The sequence below is a fragment of the Octodon degus genome, unplaced genomic scaffold, assembly GCF_000260255.1.
Source record: "Octodon degus isolate 3935 unplaced genomic scaffold, OctDeg1.0 scaffold00165, whole genome shotgun sequence".
Taxonomy (NCBI): Eukaryota; Metazoa; Chordata; class Mammalia; order Rodentia; family Octodontidae; genus Octodon; species Octodon degus.
Genome location: NW_004524741.1, coordinates 649,352 through 668,012, shown reverse-complemented (window position 1 = coordinate 668,012; position 18,661 = coordinate 649,352). Strand labels below are relative to the sequence as shown.

Genomic DNA, 18,661 nt, shown 5'->3' with positions numbered 1-18,661 from the left:
AGAGAGAGAGAGAGAGAGAGAGAGAGAGAGAGAGAGAGAGAGAGAGAGAAAAGACAGACTACCCATGGAAACAACATAAATAAAGGACTCTATGAAATTAAGCAAAAATAATAGTTATGTTTATGTTCTTTGGTTTATAAATTATGGAAAAAATATTTGTTATAAACAGGTAGATTATTAAATACTATGCTTTATTTTAAAATAATGGATTATAAGTAGTTACTAGCTATTTACAAAATATAAAATAAGAAAGTATTTTATCACCATCTCATCATTTACTATTTTCAATTTACCTCATTCCAACTTGTTATACTAGCTGTATTTTTGTTTAAAGCAAAACAACCTGCTCTTGTTGGATTTAAGCAAAAAGCTAACATGATGAAAATACACTGGGTTATGTCATAAAGTTCAAGGACAAAACAAATGAGAGGAAGTAGATCGCTTCCAGGAAACTTAGCAATGGAACTTTATAGGACTTCTCCCCACAGAATTATTCTGACTTTAACTCCAGTGACCTCCAACCTGAATCTTTCCTCAAACCACCCTATCTCAGTCACTTTTCTCATTGCTGAGACAAAATACCCAACACTCAAAGTCAAAGGGGAAAAGCTTTATTTAGTTCACAATTTGTAGAGGTTTCAGCCCATAATCAGCTGGCTCCCAGGCAGGGTAGCACATGGAAAAGGGGCAACAGTTCATAGTGGCAGAAGATAGCAAAAGTGACAAAGGGGAGGGGGACACAAGCCTCCTTGGGTTCCTTATACTGTATGTCAGCTACCTACCCTAGGGCAGTTGTAGCACTCACTCCCTTAATCCCAGTATTGGACCATTAATTACAAACTCTAGATTCAGCCACCTCTGGAAAGTCTGTCCTCCATGGCCGCATGAGGCTTTGGAGGGAGATCTAGACACAATCAATAACACACCCCAATTGTAATTCCTAGGAAAGATCACGTATTGGATACAATTTGAGTCAAAAGACACAATCAACTATGATAAAAACATGATTCAAGAGCGATATATTATGAGTGGCCACCAGAGGCCCAGCCTTAGAGAGGAAAGACCAATTTCTGAGGAAACATGGTGCTTCAGGAAGGCTTCTCAGGAGATGCCCATCCACTTCATATGCTTTCTTCCTACTGTCATGTATGCCTCTTTCTTCCTTGTACCACCACCTCCTGTTATCAATATCTAAAACTTATACCATGGGTGAGTTTAAAATAACCTCCAAGAGATACATAATTTATATAAAATTAAAGCAATGAAAGAAATAATGGTTTGTTCTTCTATAAATTAAAACACAAACAACTCTTTGAAGGCACAGTATAGAGGCATCCAAGAGCTGAGCTATATCAAAAAGGGTCTATGATAATATTTTTACCTTGACCAACCACAGGACAGTCTTTCTGGATTCCTAAGCCTATGTAGTTATTTATTAAAATAAAAGCCAGACATTTGTCAAAATCAGATATCCTGGAAGATAATTAAAACATGTAGTATATATATTCTGTTACGCTCTTCCCAGTCTGTGAAAAGAGTTCCTCCTGGGAAGTTTCAATAACTTTTTCTTTATCCTCCTGACTGTGGTATATTATTATCTCCAAAGTTTAATTATCTTCGGCTTCCCAGATATTGAACTAACAGGTTTTACAGCACAGGTCTCTTTTGTTACCACTGGTAGCCCTATCCATAATCAAGACGAATTTTCCAAGGCACTTTATTCTTTTCTGCACTGTTCTCTTACCCTTACTCAAAAACCTCAAGTATATAATTGTGACATCAAGATCGAGACTGCCAAGTCCATACTGAAAACTGCTTTAGTTTCTTGTTACTATAAAACTCTTATTTTCATGTTTCGCTCTTAAAGGACAATAGCTCTCAAAGCAAAGCCATCATTATGCCACAAATGAGATTAACTTCCTACATTCGTTTTAAAGTTACCACTGTCAATTTTTCCCATTCTTCCTACTACTCATAAGCCCTCAAAATCATCGAACGACCTCTAAATCGAATTGCACCACTCTATATACTGACCTAAATCTTGGTACTTGAATTTCAACAAATGCTTTACGGATACAGATCTTCCTTTTTGTTTTTATCTGAGCAATTACAACAAATCTAATAGTGTTATCATTTGGGATACATTATATCCCAGGTAGAAAACATACATATTAAAAAAATTTTCATACGTCTCTACCATAATTCTTCTGAATTATGTGAGGTACATAACAGTGTAGTCTTCTATCTTCCTACTCTTCAGATTAACGGTCATCCCTAAAGCACTGCTAATTCTGGAAAACAACCCATAACATAATAGCGCCAGCCCGAACTGGCGGTGGACTACAATCCCATGATGCAAAGCAGACGCGCAAACATTAGCTACGGTTCCTCCTAGGAACCGAAGCCTTTAAATCACCCGCTGCGAGAAGTTGCCCAGCTCCTCAGAAGTTCCCTTCGAAAAATGAAGCTAGTGCAAAGAACGTCAACTACTTGTCGCAGGACTAGATTTCATTTCGCTACGAGAGTCAGAAGCAGACATTCTAGGGGCCATTTCCGGGGGCGGGTCTCATACGTCACTTCCGGGGCGTGTCCCAGGCCAGCCCCGCCCTCCTCCCCTGGGCCGGGCTGAGTCCGAGAAACGTGCTGAGCGGGTGTTTTGGGCACGGAAGGTCACGTGAAGTATCCGGTTCTGTCAGGGAGGCGAGTGGCTGCGCACCGGAGCGGCGGGTTCCACAGTCCCCGGGAAGCGTGCTCGCGCTGGATCCCCGGCGCGTCCAGGTGAGGACCGGGCGGGGACACCTGCACCCGCGGCGGGCCCGAGCCGAGCTCCGGATCGGCGCGTGCGCCTCCCCGCGGGGCGCTGGGGGCGGCGGGGTCTCCGGGTCGGGGCGCTCCGGGCGCTGCGGTCTTGCTGCCCGCGGGGTGGACGCCCCGACGGTGTCCGCCCCGCGCCTCGCCGCCTTCGCTGCGCCCAGCCTCGCCCACCTGGTTGCTCAGAGTCGAGCTCCTCACCCGGCCGGGGCGCCGTTCCCGGAGCCTGCCCTGCCGAGGCGGCAGCGCCCTCTCCTCGGGAGCGCAGCGCGTGGTCCCCGCGCCGGGGTGGCGCCCGGGGCCCAGGTAGTGGGGCGGCTGGCCGAGGGTAGGGCCCTCCCCGGCCCTGGCCCTGGCCCTGGGAAGCTGGCCACCTCACTTGGGCGTGCCGCTTCTGGGGAGGCCGTCGGACGGGACGGAGGAGCGATGGATCAGCAACAGCTCAAGTTTCTCCAATCTTTGATTATGGAAAAGGTTGCCGAGAGCCGCGTGCTGCGCTTAAAATACTGTTTGCAAACTCCTGGGGCTCCTTCGTGCCCTTGTCACCAGTGGAACCGCGTGGATGGAGCTGGGCAGGCAGATCCTTGGCTGCTCTGTACAGCCCTGTCATTTCGTTGGTTTAGATATTACAATTTTTGTAAGCTTGTTTTTTAACAAATCAATGATAATCCGTTATTTCTGTTATTATGAATTTAATCTGATGCAAAATATGCTTCTTTTGATAACAGATTATTGAGGAGTTTATAAAGGTTTGCTAAGTTCTCTCAGTTAACTACAAAACCAATATTCACCGGAAAACTGAAGTATACTTTTAAATCATTTGATCATGTTTAATGTGTTTAATATTCAGTTGGATCTTACTTGATCAAATTTGTCAAATACATTTGATTCTGTTTCATAAAATGTTACTTTTAGAGCAGTTGTCACTATATTTGATTCACTGTTATTTCACCTAAGTGTTTAGAGTTTCACTAATCAAAATATAATGTGATCTTCCTCCTTTTTCTTTTCTCCTTCCTACTGCATATAGTACTATCAGGACATTCTAGACGCAAGCTTCAAGACAGTCTTTTCTATTCTTTCATCCTGCTTTTTTTTTCTTTTTTGGTGGTGCTGGGAATCAAATCAAGTTAAAAATGAAAATTAATAATCTTTCACCAAAAAAGTCGGATAAAAAAGGATAACATGACACAAGGGTCGAGAAAAAGGCTGTGAAGTAGTTTTCCTCTTTACCTTGTGTCCTTAGACTACTGTGATGTTTAAAAAGAGCTTTGAAGTCTTTTTTCAAATAAAGTAATAACCACAAAATGTAAAAAGAACACTGTTTCTTTTGGATTGTGCTTCAGATTAAAACTAATCTTTTAACATGTCTCTCTCACTTTTAGATAGTGAACTCCTGAGAAGAAAATGGATTGCCTAGTAGTTGTTTGCTAAGCATTTGGACTCAGCAGTGTACAGATTTCTTGCAGAGGCAGACAATGGCAACTCCTTATGTCCCAGTTCCTATGCCCATAGGAAACTCCGCTTCCAGTTTTACAGCCAACAGAAATCAAAGAAGTTCTTCTTTTGGCAGTGTCTCTACAAGCTCAAACTCTTCCAGAGGCCAGCCAGAAGATTCAAATATGGGTAACTGTAAACAGGCAAGCGTTCCTGAACAGCTGGACAGAACTTCATCTGTCTGCAGCAGTCCTCTCATTAGGACTAAGTTCACAGGAACAGATTCAGCCATTGAGTATTCTGCAAGAGCAAGAGAAACTGAAGAACAGAATCCTGAACCAGTGAGTTGGGAGGACAGACCATCCACACCTACTATTCTGGGGTATGAGGTGATGGAAGAAAGAGCCAAGTTTACTGTAAGTAAATTTAACTTTGCTGTTAAGCAATAGAAAGTGGAAGCCATAGAAAGTGAAAGCTTGGCTGGCCTGTGTATTTAAGCTAGTGTTAAGTCATGTAAGCCTGTACTTAAAATTCCTTAATATAAATTTTGTGATTTTTATACCACTAAATTCTCTCATGCTGCAGTAGACTTTTGTTTTTCCCTTAGTGGATTTGCACAGAGCAGACACACCAATATGGCTAGTATATATATTAAGGAGCAACATTACTAGCATTTTAAAAGTCCTCGTACTCTGCCCCTCAGTGCCCACTTGCCCAATGCATTTCTGGTACTTTTCTGCTGTATGTAAGTGAAAGTGTTGAGCACATACGCATATGGGGCTGACCTCATTTCTTTGGCTTTGTGTTTATATGAGTCATCCTTGATCTTGCATTAAATATAGGGAGCTCATTTTTTTATTACTGATTATTTATACTGATTATGTCATGAACACAATTTCTTTCTTGAGGTTCTTACTATTACTGCTGCTGTGACCATTTTAGTACATAGCACTTGATAAACATGTGTACACATTCCTATGTATTATCTACATAGCACTTGATAAACACATGTGTACACATTCCTATGTATTATCTACCTAGGAGTAAAATTGCTAATTCCTGGGCCCAGCTCTAGAACAGTCTGATGAGTGGTGTTCTAGAGTAGTTGCACCAGCGTAAGCTGCCCAAGTAGTACCTGATTTCCAGCGGCCCCAGACTGTCCAAACACAGTGTTTTTCCATCCTTTTCATTTTCCTATTCTAGAAACTCACATTGTGGTTTTGAATTTTTTTAAGGACAAACTATTTTTTTACTGTTGTTTTGAAACTTTTTAGCCATTTAGATATTGTCTTGTGAAATGCCTGCTCAAGATTTTTGTTCTTTTTTCTTTTGGGAAGCTTCCGGTTTTTCCTGTAGTTCTTTGTGTGCTGAACATAAGTTTTGTTTTGTTTTGTTTTTAATTATGTATTGTAATTGTCCTCTTGATTTTTTTTGCCTTTTCACTTCCTTAATACATTTGATAAAACCTTTTTTAAACAATAAATCTTTAATTTTTATAGTTTTTTTATTTTCTAAAGAGAATAAATAGTTTTAAAAAATACAGATTTGTTTAGTAGAACTTCTTAATTTTGATATAGTCCAGTTAATATTTTCTTCTATGGCTAGCATGTTTTGAAATCCTTGCCTATTCCAAGGTTACAAGATACTATCCCCTACTTTATTAGAAAAGATTTTTTTTGGTGGGGCCTTCCACATTGAACTCTGCGAGCTGTCAGGAATTGATATTTTCGTCTGTGGCATAAGAGTCATGGCTTTCATTTTTTCTGTGTATGATCAGTTAGTCAAGCTTATATTAAAAAGACCACCTTATTCTACATTTTGCAGTATAGCTTCTGTCATAATTATGTGACTATAAATATGTGAGGCCTCTGTGTTCCGCTTTTCTATCCATTGCCAACTCCAGAGACTTAAATTACTGAACTTTAGGGCTTGATACCCAGTAGCTTAAATACTAGATTTACTGTTCTTCAGGATTGCTGTGGCTCTTCTTGGCCTATTGGGTTCTGTTAAATCTATAACTTCTGGTGGGAAAAGCTGACATCTTTACTATATTGATTCATTAAATCTATGAATTGACTTAACTTTTTAATTTCTTCTAATTTTTTTGTCATTTTCAATGCAGAGATCTTTCCTCTTGCTTAGATTTATTTCTGAATGTAGATGAAGTTGGATGCTCTTATAAGGAACATTCCTTTTTGGTTTTCTGTTTATTATTTTATATATTTTGACCTTGTATGTTTGTATGTGTCAACCTTGCTAAAGTTATGAGGTAAAGAAGTTTATATTTCTGATTTTTTGCCATGAAGTTTTTATATTTGCTTCACAGTTTCAGGTTATAAATTTATATCAAGATGCTAGGGCCTTGAAGAAAAAAGGTCAGTGTCATTTGTGATGGTGACAGTCTTTAGAAATAAGCTGGCAAGAGCTGGTGAGATAGCTCAGCAGACTACATGCCTGCTTTGGCAAGTGCGGGGACCAGGGTTCGATCCCCAGTCTCGCATGTTGCACCAGCCCTGACCCTGGGGCACATTGAGCTGGCGAACAAGTCCAGGCATGATGGTGCATGCCTGTAATCCCAGTGCAGGGGAGGTTGAAAACAGGAGGATCCCTACAAGTCCGATCTGTGTAGTGAGACCCTGTACCAAATACATAAATAAAAAAAGAAAAAAAAATAAGTTAGTAAAGAATGGTAAATCTGCATGAACCTGTCTTTTTGCAGAGCAATTCTAGGAATATAAAACCAAGGCCACATTTTCTGACATTGACCTTCCTTCCATATGAAAGTACCAGCATTCACTGAGGAGATGCTATGTTAGAAATGTTTATGTCCCTCCAAAATTCATATGCCAAAACCTAATCCATGATGGTGTTATTAAGAGATAGCAACTTTGAGACGTGTTTAGGTCATGAGATGGAACTTTTATGAATATGATGAGTAACTTTATAAGAGGCCCCAGAAAGCTGCCTCTATGTCCAGCCCAGGACACAGCTAGAAGGCATCTTCTGTGAACAAGATCATGAGCTCACCAGACACCAAGTGTCTTGCTGTTGGGCTTCTTAGCCTCTCACAGTGTGAGAAATAAATTTGTTTATAAGTGACCCAGTTTCTGACATTTTGTTATGTGGCGTGTTGGCCTGGATTTTGCTCTGCATAAGATGGGAATCGTTGAAAAGGTATTTTTAAAGAAAAGTCATGTGATCTCACTTAGGTTTTATGGGCTTGTTCTGGCTGCTGAATTGAAACCAGATTATGAGGGGAAAGAATAGAAGCAAGAAGCAGTTAATTTGCAATAAAAAAAAAAAAAAAAGAACTTGCAATGATGCGAGACATGATGGTAGTGTAAACTAGCATGTAGAGGAGATCTGGAGACATTTGGAGATTGGATCTATCTTGAAAAAAGGCCGACATTATTTTCAAATAATGTAGAAGTAAAGTGTGGAGGCCTGGGAGATAGCTGGGCGGCACAAGCTCCTGCCTGGCAAGCGCAGGGTCCTGAGTTCCATCTCCAGTACCACAAAAAAATAAAATAAGTAAAGTGGAGTGTGTGAGAAAAAAGTGAAGGTTGACCTCAAAGGTCTTGACCTAAACAATATGTAGACTAAGGATGTCATTTAACTAGATCTGAGAGAGGTTCTGAGATTATTAGATTATTAGGGTTTGTTTTCTGACATGTTAAGATTTGAGATGTGTATTAGACTTCCAAATAGAGATGTCGGGTATGTGTGAGTATGTACAGACACATTATACATATATACATAACATGTACACATCTATGTTGTGTATACGCATAAGTTAGTTTAGAGAAGTAGTCAGAGCTAGACGTTCAAGACTGGGAGCCTTAGATTTGCAAAATATTTTTTTTCCCTAAATAACTTCCTTTGAATTGATCTCTTAATCTTAAGGTTGATCTTTTAACCGAAGAAGGTATATTAGGACTGTCAAAATCTGATAAGGTATAGAATGTCAGGTGTCTGAAATGAGTGTTTAAAAAGGGACGGACAGGTGGTGGTTAGAATTGGAAAGAAGGCCTGAGGACTTCTTCAATTGCTATCTTCCCTGCTACTTACGTGGGTGTGTTTGCTTTGTAGCAAAGTAGTATATGTGAAATTTCAAACAGAGTAGTAACCATAACTGCTATTAGAACATAAAGGAGGAAATGAGTAGTACTGTACACACAAAATTATCACGGAAAGTACTAAATAAATAGAAAGGTTGAAAGAAAGCTTTCTATGAAACATAACCTGCAAGGGTCTATAATTTATCCTTTTTAAAGAAATAGATTTTAGGGGCCACATAACTTGGTTTGAGACAAAGAGTATTTTCTGAAACAGAAAGTAAAGTCAGGAGCTGGTAGGATAGCTCAGCGGTAAAGCACCTGCTTAGGCAAGTGCAAGGGACCGGACCGTGGTTTGCTCACCAGCACCACATGCCACACCAGCCCCGCTGCCAGGGTGGGCTGAGCCAGCCACAAAAAAAAAAAAAAAAAGAAGAAGAAGAAAGTAAAGTCAGTATGGGTTATTTGTAGATAAAGCTAATTATCACGTGAAGTTGATTTTATCAGTCATTTGTACTCAGAAATTTTGAATCAGTTCATTTCTTTGTTTAATGATTCATTCCTGAAAACTAGTTTTCTTCTATATCCACATTGTGATTTTCTTAGGTCAGAACTTTTGTAGTCTTTAAAGGCATTCCCAGTAATTTTGTCCCACGCCCTTACATGTTACAAAGATAAATTCAAAGCTAAAGAATTCATTTTTAACCCTGTTGATTCTCCCATATAAAAGCTGAAAAGAAGTCTGAAGAGCAGAAAATGTAAATGGGAAGGACTCTTTATAGTCCATAAATGACTTGTCCCTCAATTAGCTCTCCATCACAAGTATATGAACCACATTTATAATTGTGTATTTTTCTAGTGAGCACAGTAAGAAGACTAAGAAGCCAGTGAAGTTATTTTAATAAAATTGCATCAATCTAATATGTCCAAGGTAGCATCATCTCAAGAAATCATCATTATGAAGCTGTTTTAATGAAACCATTTGCATTTCTCTTCACACTGTCTTTGAAATCCAGTGTGTCTTTTGCACTCCGTGTGTTTGTCAGTGTAGACTGGTCATGTTTCCAGTGTCCAGTAGTCGCCTGTGTCTAAAGTGCCGTTCTAGGGTGACAAGGGTATATTAAAGAGTTTCACTCATTCAAGAGATGTAGAGTATCTTATATGTTAGCTTAACAGAATCCTCTAGTAGAAACTACTAGATGTTTCTTTGAGATTCTGTCATAAATAATACATCATAATAAATTCTGAAATTATACTTTCAAAAATAGGATCTGTTTGATCCCTGGTCCCACATGCTGTGCTGGCCCAACCCCTGGGGCATGCTGAGCCAGCGACTGAGTCTGGGTGTGGTGGCACATGCCTGTAATCTGAGCACTGGGGAGGTTAAGAATGGGAGGATCTCTATGAGTCCAAGCTGTTTAGTGAGACCTGGTACCAAATTTAAAAAAAAAAAAAGGATCTGTGTTTTTCTCCATATCCATATGTTTTCTTAAAAATATGTTGTCTTCTACTTCAGCCAAATTTTCTACTCAGTGCCCTAGGTAATTATATAAATATACCATGAATATTAAAAAAATTTATTACAGTAAAAGATACATTGCCGGTGAGTCTCCTCAGCTTTGAACATACTTATCCCATCTTCCTTAATACTTTCTGAAGCAGTTCTAGAAGTTCTCTTTCATAAATGTCTTTATGAGGCATGATCAAAGATATGTGTAGTAGCTGGGAATGTAGCTCAGTGGCTTAAGTACCTGCTTGGCAAGCGCAAGGTCCTGAGTTTGATCCCCAGGACCAAAAAATAATAATAAAAGTATATATATATATTATATATACATATACACACATATATACATATATATATTAAATACTGCTGCTCAGCGCCATCCAAGCTAGCTCATAAAAACATTACAGTATGTCTGCATCCACCTTATTTATTGAATCTGGTGCCATGTAACTTTGTCTCTTCCCCAAAGTCAAAATGACCGTAAAAGGGAAACATTTGAATTTCGAGGCAGAACCAATAATGTAACCTAAAAACATAAAAGAGAATTTCCAGAGCTGCTTCAGAAAATGAAAAGGATAATGGAATAAGTATTTTTGAATCATGGGGAGTACGTTTTGAAGAAGATTAAGGCAGTGTGTTTTGTATTGCAATAATCTTTTAAAATGTAAACATTTACTGTATTTTATCATATCTCATAATTATAGAAATTGAATTTTTATCTAATATGAATTTGTTTGAATATGCCAGGCTCATATTTCAGTCTTGGAGATAAAAATAGTGTTGCACTAATTTGAAAGCATTGATAGGTAATTGAATTTACAAATTATATAGGGCAAATAGCTATTTTTATAGCTTCAAGCTCAGTTGGTTCTTTTATCAGTTTTAAAATATGTTGCTATAAAACATTTGGAAGCTGATGAGTTGGTTATATATCGTGTGAGCAGAGAAAGCCCTTTGTCTTAAATTTGTCATATTCATATTTCTTTTAAAAAATTGCCTTTGGTGCTTCCATTGATCATCTGATAATCTAAATAATTTCTGATGCCTTTTGCAGCATAAGATCATAATTTGCATTATCAAGTAGACATTTTAAAATATTTTATTTGAATCTGACTCCCTCACTCTCTTTCTAGGTATATAAAATACTAGTGAAGAAAACCCCAGAAGAAAGTTGGGTAGTTTTCAGAAGATACACCGACTTCTCTAGGCTCAATGACAAAGTAAGTACTTTGTTAAATTCCAATTAGGATTTTAAATTTTAAATTTTAAATCCTAATCCTGCCTTTGGAATGTGAGTTATTTACATATACCTTATACTTATTTTATATTTATATCTTTTCCATTTATTTGAATCAAGTCAAATCTCTGTTAGTTCATGAGAACATAAAATATTTCATTTCATCTTAATAACCTTAAGTCCTATTTTGACTTTCATTTTTATGCAAAAAAAATTGTTTTAGTGGAAATTGTGAAATCTTTAACATTCAGTTTGTGAAGTTATATATCTGTTGGTTTGAGAAAGACCTGTGTAAGATCACTTTATTGTAAAACCATGTGATTATGAAAGAGTAAACAACAACATTTAAACATATTACGTTAGTATTGCTGCCTGCCATTGTCACAAACCTGGTTATGTACAATGGCATCTGCTTGTCAGTGGTTCAGATGGGTTCAGCTTGCTTTTTATGATCAAGCAAGCTCAAATTCAAGCTTTTCACTGGGCTGAGCTCTTATCTGGAGTCTCTGGGGAAGAATCAGCTTCCAAGCCCTTTCAGGTTGTTGGCAGAATTTAGTTTCTTGAAGTTGTAGGACCGAGGGCCTTGTTGTTCAGCTGGCTGCCAGCCAGAGATAACTGTTAGCTCACATGCCTGCTATGCAGTGAAAGCCACCAGCAGTGACCATGTGTCCCCTTATGCTTCCAGTCCCTCTGGCTTCCACTTATGCCCCATGCCAGAATAAACACAGTAAATGGCCTGTGTGATAAGATTGGGCTCACCCAGATATCTCCCCATCTTAAGGCCACCTCATTAGTAGCCTTATAATTAAAGGTGCAAAATCCCTTTTGCAGAGTCACATAACAAAAGTTACATAAGCAGTAACAGGCAAAGGTTGTGAAACTGTCTACAAATCTTCCTGTTGCGTATAGGAAGCAGGTTAACAACAAGCCTCATTTTGTTAAGAACGCTTAAGCATAAGCCCAAAAATAAAAGCATGAAGATGACAAGAACAGGTTAAGTTACAGAAGACATATAAATAACTGGTATATCAGAAAACATTAAACATCGTAAGTACTGCAGGTAAAGAGAAATAAGAAACCATTTTCACCCAGTACTACCTGGTGCTGGAAATGCAGATCTTGCTAGAAGATACCCTTACATTTTGCATAGTTTTAACACAATAACCACATATATAGGTTTTATCCTACACAGGAATATTGGAAAGCTTTAGCTCTGAGTATATTTATTTCAGTGTTTTATACCTAGTGTTTTTGTTTCCTGTGTTGTGCTTTGTTTTTAATAATGAAAACTTAGTACTAACCTAAATTTCTAACAATGAGGAATTAAGTGCAGTTAGAAAATGCAGTAGAAAAGGAAGAGCAGAACCTCGCACAGATCTTAAGGGAAATCAGAGGAGACCGGTGGAGGGAACTTTAGCAAGTGGCCTGTGCTGCTTTTGAGAGGACAGGGCAGACGACCTCAGCATGTCCGGAAGCTGTTCTCCCACTTGGGCGGTGCGTAGTGCGGGAAGCTCGCTGGCCCTGTTCTCCTTTTGCTGCCTTCCCTTTGCTCTTTCCTCGGGCTACTTTAAACTTGTGAAATTAGTGTACTTAATGTGACTGCAAAGCTGTTGAGCTGCTGAAAAGTTTCTGCTTCTCTGAAAACTTTAGTGTATATAGAAAGTGTAAGACTTAGAATGCTAAGCTGTTTTATCTTTTATGTAAGTGTGATCCTGATGCCTTTTTGTACAGGTAAAGCATCCCTAACCCAAAAATGGAAAATTCACAATGCTCCCAAATCCTAAATTTTTTTTTAAATTTTATTTATTTGTGTGTGTGTGTGTGTCCAGCTCAGCCCACCAGGGGGTGGAGCTGGCTGGCATGTGGTGCTGGGGGATTGAACCACGGTCCCTGTGCTTTGCTAAGCTTGTTCTAAGTAGGTGCTTTAGACCAGTGAGCCATCTCACCAGCCCCCCAAATCCCAAATTTTTTGAGTGCGGATGTACCACCACAAGATTTCTGTGACAAGTCACAGTCAGAATGTGGGCACACTGAAAATATTATATGATGTTAGCTTTTATATGTGTATATATATACATATATGTGTACCATATATGAGACATAAATGAGTTTAAAGTAGTATATCTAATGTATCATTTACATTTTCTTTACTGTTCCTAAACCTTATATATTATTATTATATAATAAACCTTATATGAATTAAAAAGCTATATTTCTGAAATTATGTTGATTTTTTTAAATTATTAACAGGAAGATCAAGGCAATTTATGAAGTTCCCAGACATTTAAGTATAATGCTTAGCTTTCTTACATAATCATTCTTTTACTCATTCAGACTTATTTTGAAGTTACTCTTTCATGGCTTACTGTTTTTCTTGCAAGTTCTTACTTTTCCTTATCTCTCTAGATTGACCCTTATTACAAAAATGTTTGTTCTGCAAACAGATTGGGATTATGCAAGCATTTCAAAGAAAGGTGTTAATAAAAGTTTAAGTCTACTACATATTACTTTGCTCTCTAGTTTGGGCACTTAAAATGATTAGTAAAAGTCTATGTCAGTCTTCATAGTGTCACCCCTTATCCTATGAGGCTACATTGCAGAGTGCCCAGTGGATGCCTGATAGCAGATAGTGCCAGATCCTGTGCACATCTGGGGTAGAGTTCAATTTATAAATTATGCATGGTAAGAAAATAGCAATAATATGCTGTAATAAAAATTATATGAATGTGGTCTCTCTCAAAAAATCTTACTGTACTATATTCAACCTTCTTGTGGTGATAGGAGATGAAGCAGTGCCCTCCTAGATGAAGATGTAGCAAGGTGAGGGACACAGGCATTGCAGCACAGTGTAGGCCACTGGTGACTCGGCCCGCGAGTCAAGACGTGGGGTAATGACCTGGAAGAGGACCGGGGATGAACAAGACAGGGCAAGAGACACAAGAGACAGAGACAAGACAGGCTTTCTGATCAAGTCTTGTTTATTGAGGAAGTGAGCAGGGTCTAAATAGCTGTATAGTGGAAGCAGTTGGGTGGGACTAGTTGTGGATTGGTAGTGGAGGTCCAGGACCACAGGAAGATGCCGAGGCAAGCTGGGATTGGTGCTGCAGCACTCCTTGCCCAAATAAGGGAAAATATAACAGGAGTGTTCTATCGCCCCCCACACACTGGGACAGAGTCCTGCGCTACCATGACAGTCTGTCTAATAACAAGAGCACTCCTGAGTGACTGACCTGGCTGGTAGGGCATACAGTGTGCATGTGCTGAACAAAGGGGTAATTCACATCACACTGGAACAGGACAGAGTGAGATTTTATCATGCTCCTCAAAGCAGCACATAATTTAAAATTTATGAATTTTATTCATGGAATTCTCTATTTAATAGTTGGCACCACAGTTCGTGGAAACTAAAAGTCATGAGAGGTAAAAGCACGGATAAGGGGAAGCTGTAGTAGATTCCAAAGAGAACTCTACCTGCCAGTATACTTCACTTGCAAGGTCAGAAAATGTGTCACCTACCAACTGCACACAGTTGCTACAAATGAAGTCTTGGACTCTTACAGAATTGGTCATGAAATGTTTATGCAAGAAATGGGTTGAATTCAGCATTATGCTAGGACTTTGAGCTGATATAGAAACTCTGTAGATATCACCTTAATCTTACGGAGTTCACATTCTTCAGTTGTCATATTTGTGAAGAAAAAATAGCCACTGACGATACGAAAATTATTCAATATAGCTCAAGTAGTAGAGGAAGGCTTTCTATAGGATACTGATTTTCATTTTATTTTTTTCTGATACAGTTTCTGTGGGAGTTTTGTAAGCATCAGTGCTGAAAAAGCCAGAGCAGTTTTGAGCAGGTGCTGGAATGTGTAGGCCTTCTCTGAGTTGCAGGATAGGTTGAATGAGGCATTCATTACAGAAATTTGACAGGAAGTGGATTTTTCTATGAATTCAACTGTAGAACTCTGTATTTTCTACTTTTGGCTCAAAGCAGTTGATCAGAGTGAACATTTCTGTGTGATAACGTGTTTTCAGTTCAGGCAGCCAATCTGAGAGGGAGAGAGGAGCAGAATGTTACTCACTCGTTGTCAGTCAAGAGCAGCCAGCTCAGGGGTTCCTCATACTTAGTTCTCACATTGCAAAGTCCGTCGTTAGGCCGGCCGCAGTACACCATCTCCTGAGTTACTCCTTCCCCTAATATATGGTCCCTAAGTGGCATCCTTTTGCCTGTCACTGACCTTCTGGGGATTTTTATTTTTCCACTTCTTTCCTTTGCTGGATTTTGTTTCCTCTATCCCAAGTCTTTGTTTTCTTGAATTACTCAGTTTTATGACAACTCCCTTTTCTACCTGAGTAATCTTTAGAGGAAAAAATTAAGCATACATGTGGATATATATGACACGTAAATTTTAAGTTTCAAACTAATAAAGATTGATTTCATCACTCCCATTATTTTCTTTGGAGACATAAAATAACAAGACTCCAGTGCACAAAATATCTTCGTATTTTGAAATTAAGTCAGTTTTCAGTTATCCAAATTGCTTTCTAATTTTTGTCTCATATAATTTTTCTTTAGCTATTTATAGAAATAGAGAATGTTACATTTTACATTGTCTTGTTTTGCCACATGCATTTTCCCCTATAGCTGGTCCTCTTTTCATAGCTGTGATACTTAGTCTTATACTTCAGTGTAGAAATGGTGAATGTGCATGGACTTACCTCATTCAAAAAGTGTACTGAACATACACTTTTTTACTGCTTTTGTATAGCAACCACTATACTAGACATTGAGGATGCAACCAAAAATAAGGCATGATAGTGGTAGTGTTTTAAAATGGTTCTCAATCTTAGCTGCACTTCAGACTTCCCTAGAAAGCTTTCCAAAATCACAGTGGCCGAGGCCACACTCCAACTAATTGAATCCTAATCTGCAGAAGTAGGTCATAGTCAGTAATATCTTTCAAAGCTCCTCAGGTGATTACAGTGTGCAGCTGAGGTTTAGCATCATTGATCTTATAGGAGAATTCAAAATTCAATGAATATCATTTATGTAGTGATAAGCATCATTAAAATATATATTAATAAATTAGCATTGCATGGCAGAATGTCTTTTAAAAAAGCACAACAATGCCTTTAGTTCCCTGTGCTTTCCCAGAATCTTGCCTCTGCCCATCAGGGGGTGGAACCCATCCTCTCCATTTGAACCGAACTGAGCTTATGACTCTTGGCCCAATAGAGGACAATAGACTTGATGCCAGGGGACTTCCGAGGCTAGCTCATAGACAGGTACAGTTTTACCTTGGCTGGCTTTTGGAATGCTCGATTTTGGTGTCTAGCCTCTACTCTATGTATGTGAAATGTCCTGGCACATGAAAAGCCAGTATTAGGCTCGTGGCTGACAGCTAGCTGCAGAAACTTTCGGCCCACAGCCAGCATCGGCCACTTACACACGTGAGTGATCTTCAGATGATTCTTGCTCCCGGCTTTCAAGCCTTCTGGCTGCATCCTCAAAGCATAGATAGGTCCTCTTCCCTGTGCCTTGGATGAAGTGTTAGCACACAGCATCCAAGACTTGAATGAGTAGTCATTCCTCACTACTCAGTGTGGAGGTCATTTGTTACCCAGACACAGTACCTTGAGCAGAATGTACAAAAGGAGGCCTAACCTGGTTATACAGATCGGGAAGGTTTTTCCCTAAGTAAAGTTGAAGCCACGTGTGCATTATGAATCATAAACAAAAAATATGAGTTAAAGCTATAAACTTCATGTAAAACAACACTGAAGAAACTCTGCAGCCATGGAATGAGCAAAAATTTCTACCTTAGAAACATAGATGAATTAGCTAACATTAAAATATGAAGCCTATGCTCTGATTAGACTTGAAGATCAAACCTCAGTTTGGGAGCAAACATGTATATGTTTAATATATACATCTGACAAAGTAGTTGTGTGTGGACTCAGTAAAGTATTGAGTATTGTCACAACTAAGTAAAAAGACAAGGAGGTTGTTAAAAGATTTGAATGGGTAATTCACCAGAAACTATATACAAGTAGGCAGGTGAGAAAATATTCAGCATTGTTTTTCAATAGAAAAATGCAGATTATAGCCACAGTGAAATATTATCACACATCCACTGGAATGGCCACATTAAAGATGGCCAGTGCCAAGTTTTGAGAAGAGTACAGAACAGTTAAAACTTCTGTGTAATAGGCCTGGTAGAAATTTTTTTAAAAAGCATAAAAAGCTTAGCTGCATTTAATTACTTCAAGCTTATTTTGTAATCATGTAGTGAATGGAGATTTTATGAAATTGGCGTAATTGACTTAAACATTGCACTTTCCCTTTTCTTTTTCAGTTAAGAGAGATGTTTCCAGGCTTTCGATTAGCACTTCCACCAAAACGCTGGTTTAAAAATAACTACAATGCTGATTTCCTAGAAGATAGACAATTAGGACTACAAGCATTTCTTCAGAATTTAGTGGCTCACAAGGACATTGCTAAATGGTATGTAACAGATTGAAGCATCCCAACTACTGGCTTAAGCTAAGGAATAAGTCTAGGACTGTAGTTATTTAAGCACGTAACTCAGTGTAAGAATGTAATTACTTGTGTTCTCTAATAAAGTCTTTCGTAAGATTTTCTTAATTTCCTTCAATTAAGGATTTTATTTGGCATTTCATTTCTTTTAAAGCTTTTAAAAAGTCAGTAGAGTGAAAAATTCAGTGTACCATACACAAGCCATCTAACTATAAGTTTTATTTTCATATTTGCCATTTTTGCAATCATGTGGCAGAATGGCTGACATATTAGCCAGTTTTTACTTAACATATCACTGTATAATTTTGAGACTAACATCTTTTATAATTCGCCAAAGCAGTGCACAAATAGGAAAATTAAGAAGCTGGGTTGGTTGATGTAGGAAGTAAAAATGCCAGAAACAAGAGGTAGGAATAGGATCTAAGTGAAATTTTTGCTTCTTGATATATTTATAAGAAAAGTGCTTAATGACAATATCAGCTGAGTATCTCATTTAAGAACTTTTATCAGCTAAATTAGAACTATTTTGAAAAAAAAAAAAAGGCAAGAGCATGTCCAGTGCAGTAGCATATTATACATATCTCCGTAACTTGTCTGTCAGTTTTGCAATCAAAGATGGAATGCAAGTAAGAAAACCATTTTCCTTAGTCTTTCTATGCATGTCACCTTGAGTTATTTATAAAACACGTACTATACATAAAAATTTGTGCTTCTCAAAATTCCTACCTATCCCCCTTCATATTCTCGCTGCAGAGCTGCAAGCCATACCCTACTTTATACTTGAGATTCTTAAATTCGTCCCCTTGACACCTCTTTCCGGTAATTCAAAAGTTAGCTCATGCCTCAGACTTACAGGCATGGTCTCCAGACTGTTTTCTTCTTTTGAGCAGCAGCATCTATGTGAAACTTGCAGGACATCCTTGATCCAGCCCTTATTACCCTTGTTTCCTCCTTAACATTTGAGGTCACGCTCACCTTGACACTTTCCTAATCCATCACTAGACACCTACTGGTGTCTGCCTTAATTCCTGCAGAAGCATGCCCTTTGCTTTTCTTCATACATGCTTATTTCTGTCGCT

At 38.6% G+C, this 18,661-nt stretch overlaps 1 protein-coding gene across 1 annotated transcript in view; it reads left to right on the top strand.

Annotated features, from left to right (window-relative positions):
• Positions 1-2,427: 2,427 nt before the first annotated feature.
• The window catches only part of Snx16 (sorting nexin 16), a 38,307-nt gene continuing 22,073 nt past the window's right edge, over positions 2,428-18,661 (top strand). The window contains exons 1-4 of the mRNA XM_004643081.2: positions 2,428-2,778; positions 4,197-4,664; positions 10,941-11,027; positions 17,401-17,549. Coding sequence (XP_004643138.1) covers positions 4,290-4,664; positions 10,941-11,027; positions 17,401-17,549 — 611 coding nt within the window. The 5' untranslated portion in view covers positions 2,428-2,778; positions 4,197-4,289. The remainder of the gene's footprint in view (positions 2,779-4,196; positions 4,665-10,940; positions 11,028-17,400; positions 17,550-18,661) is intronic.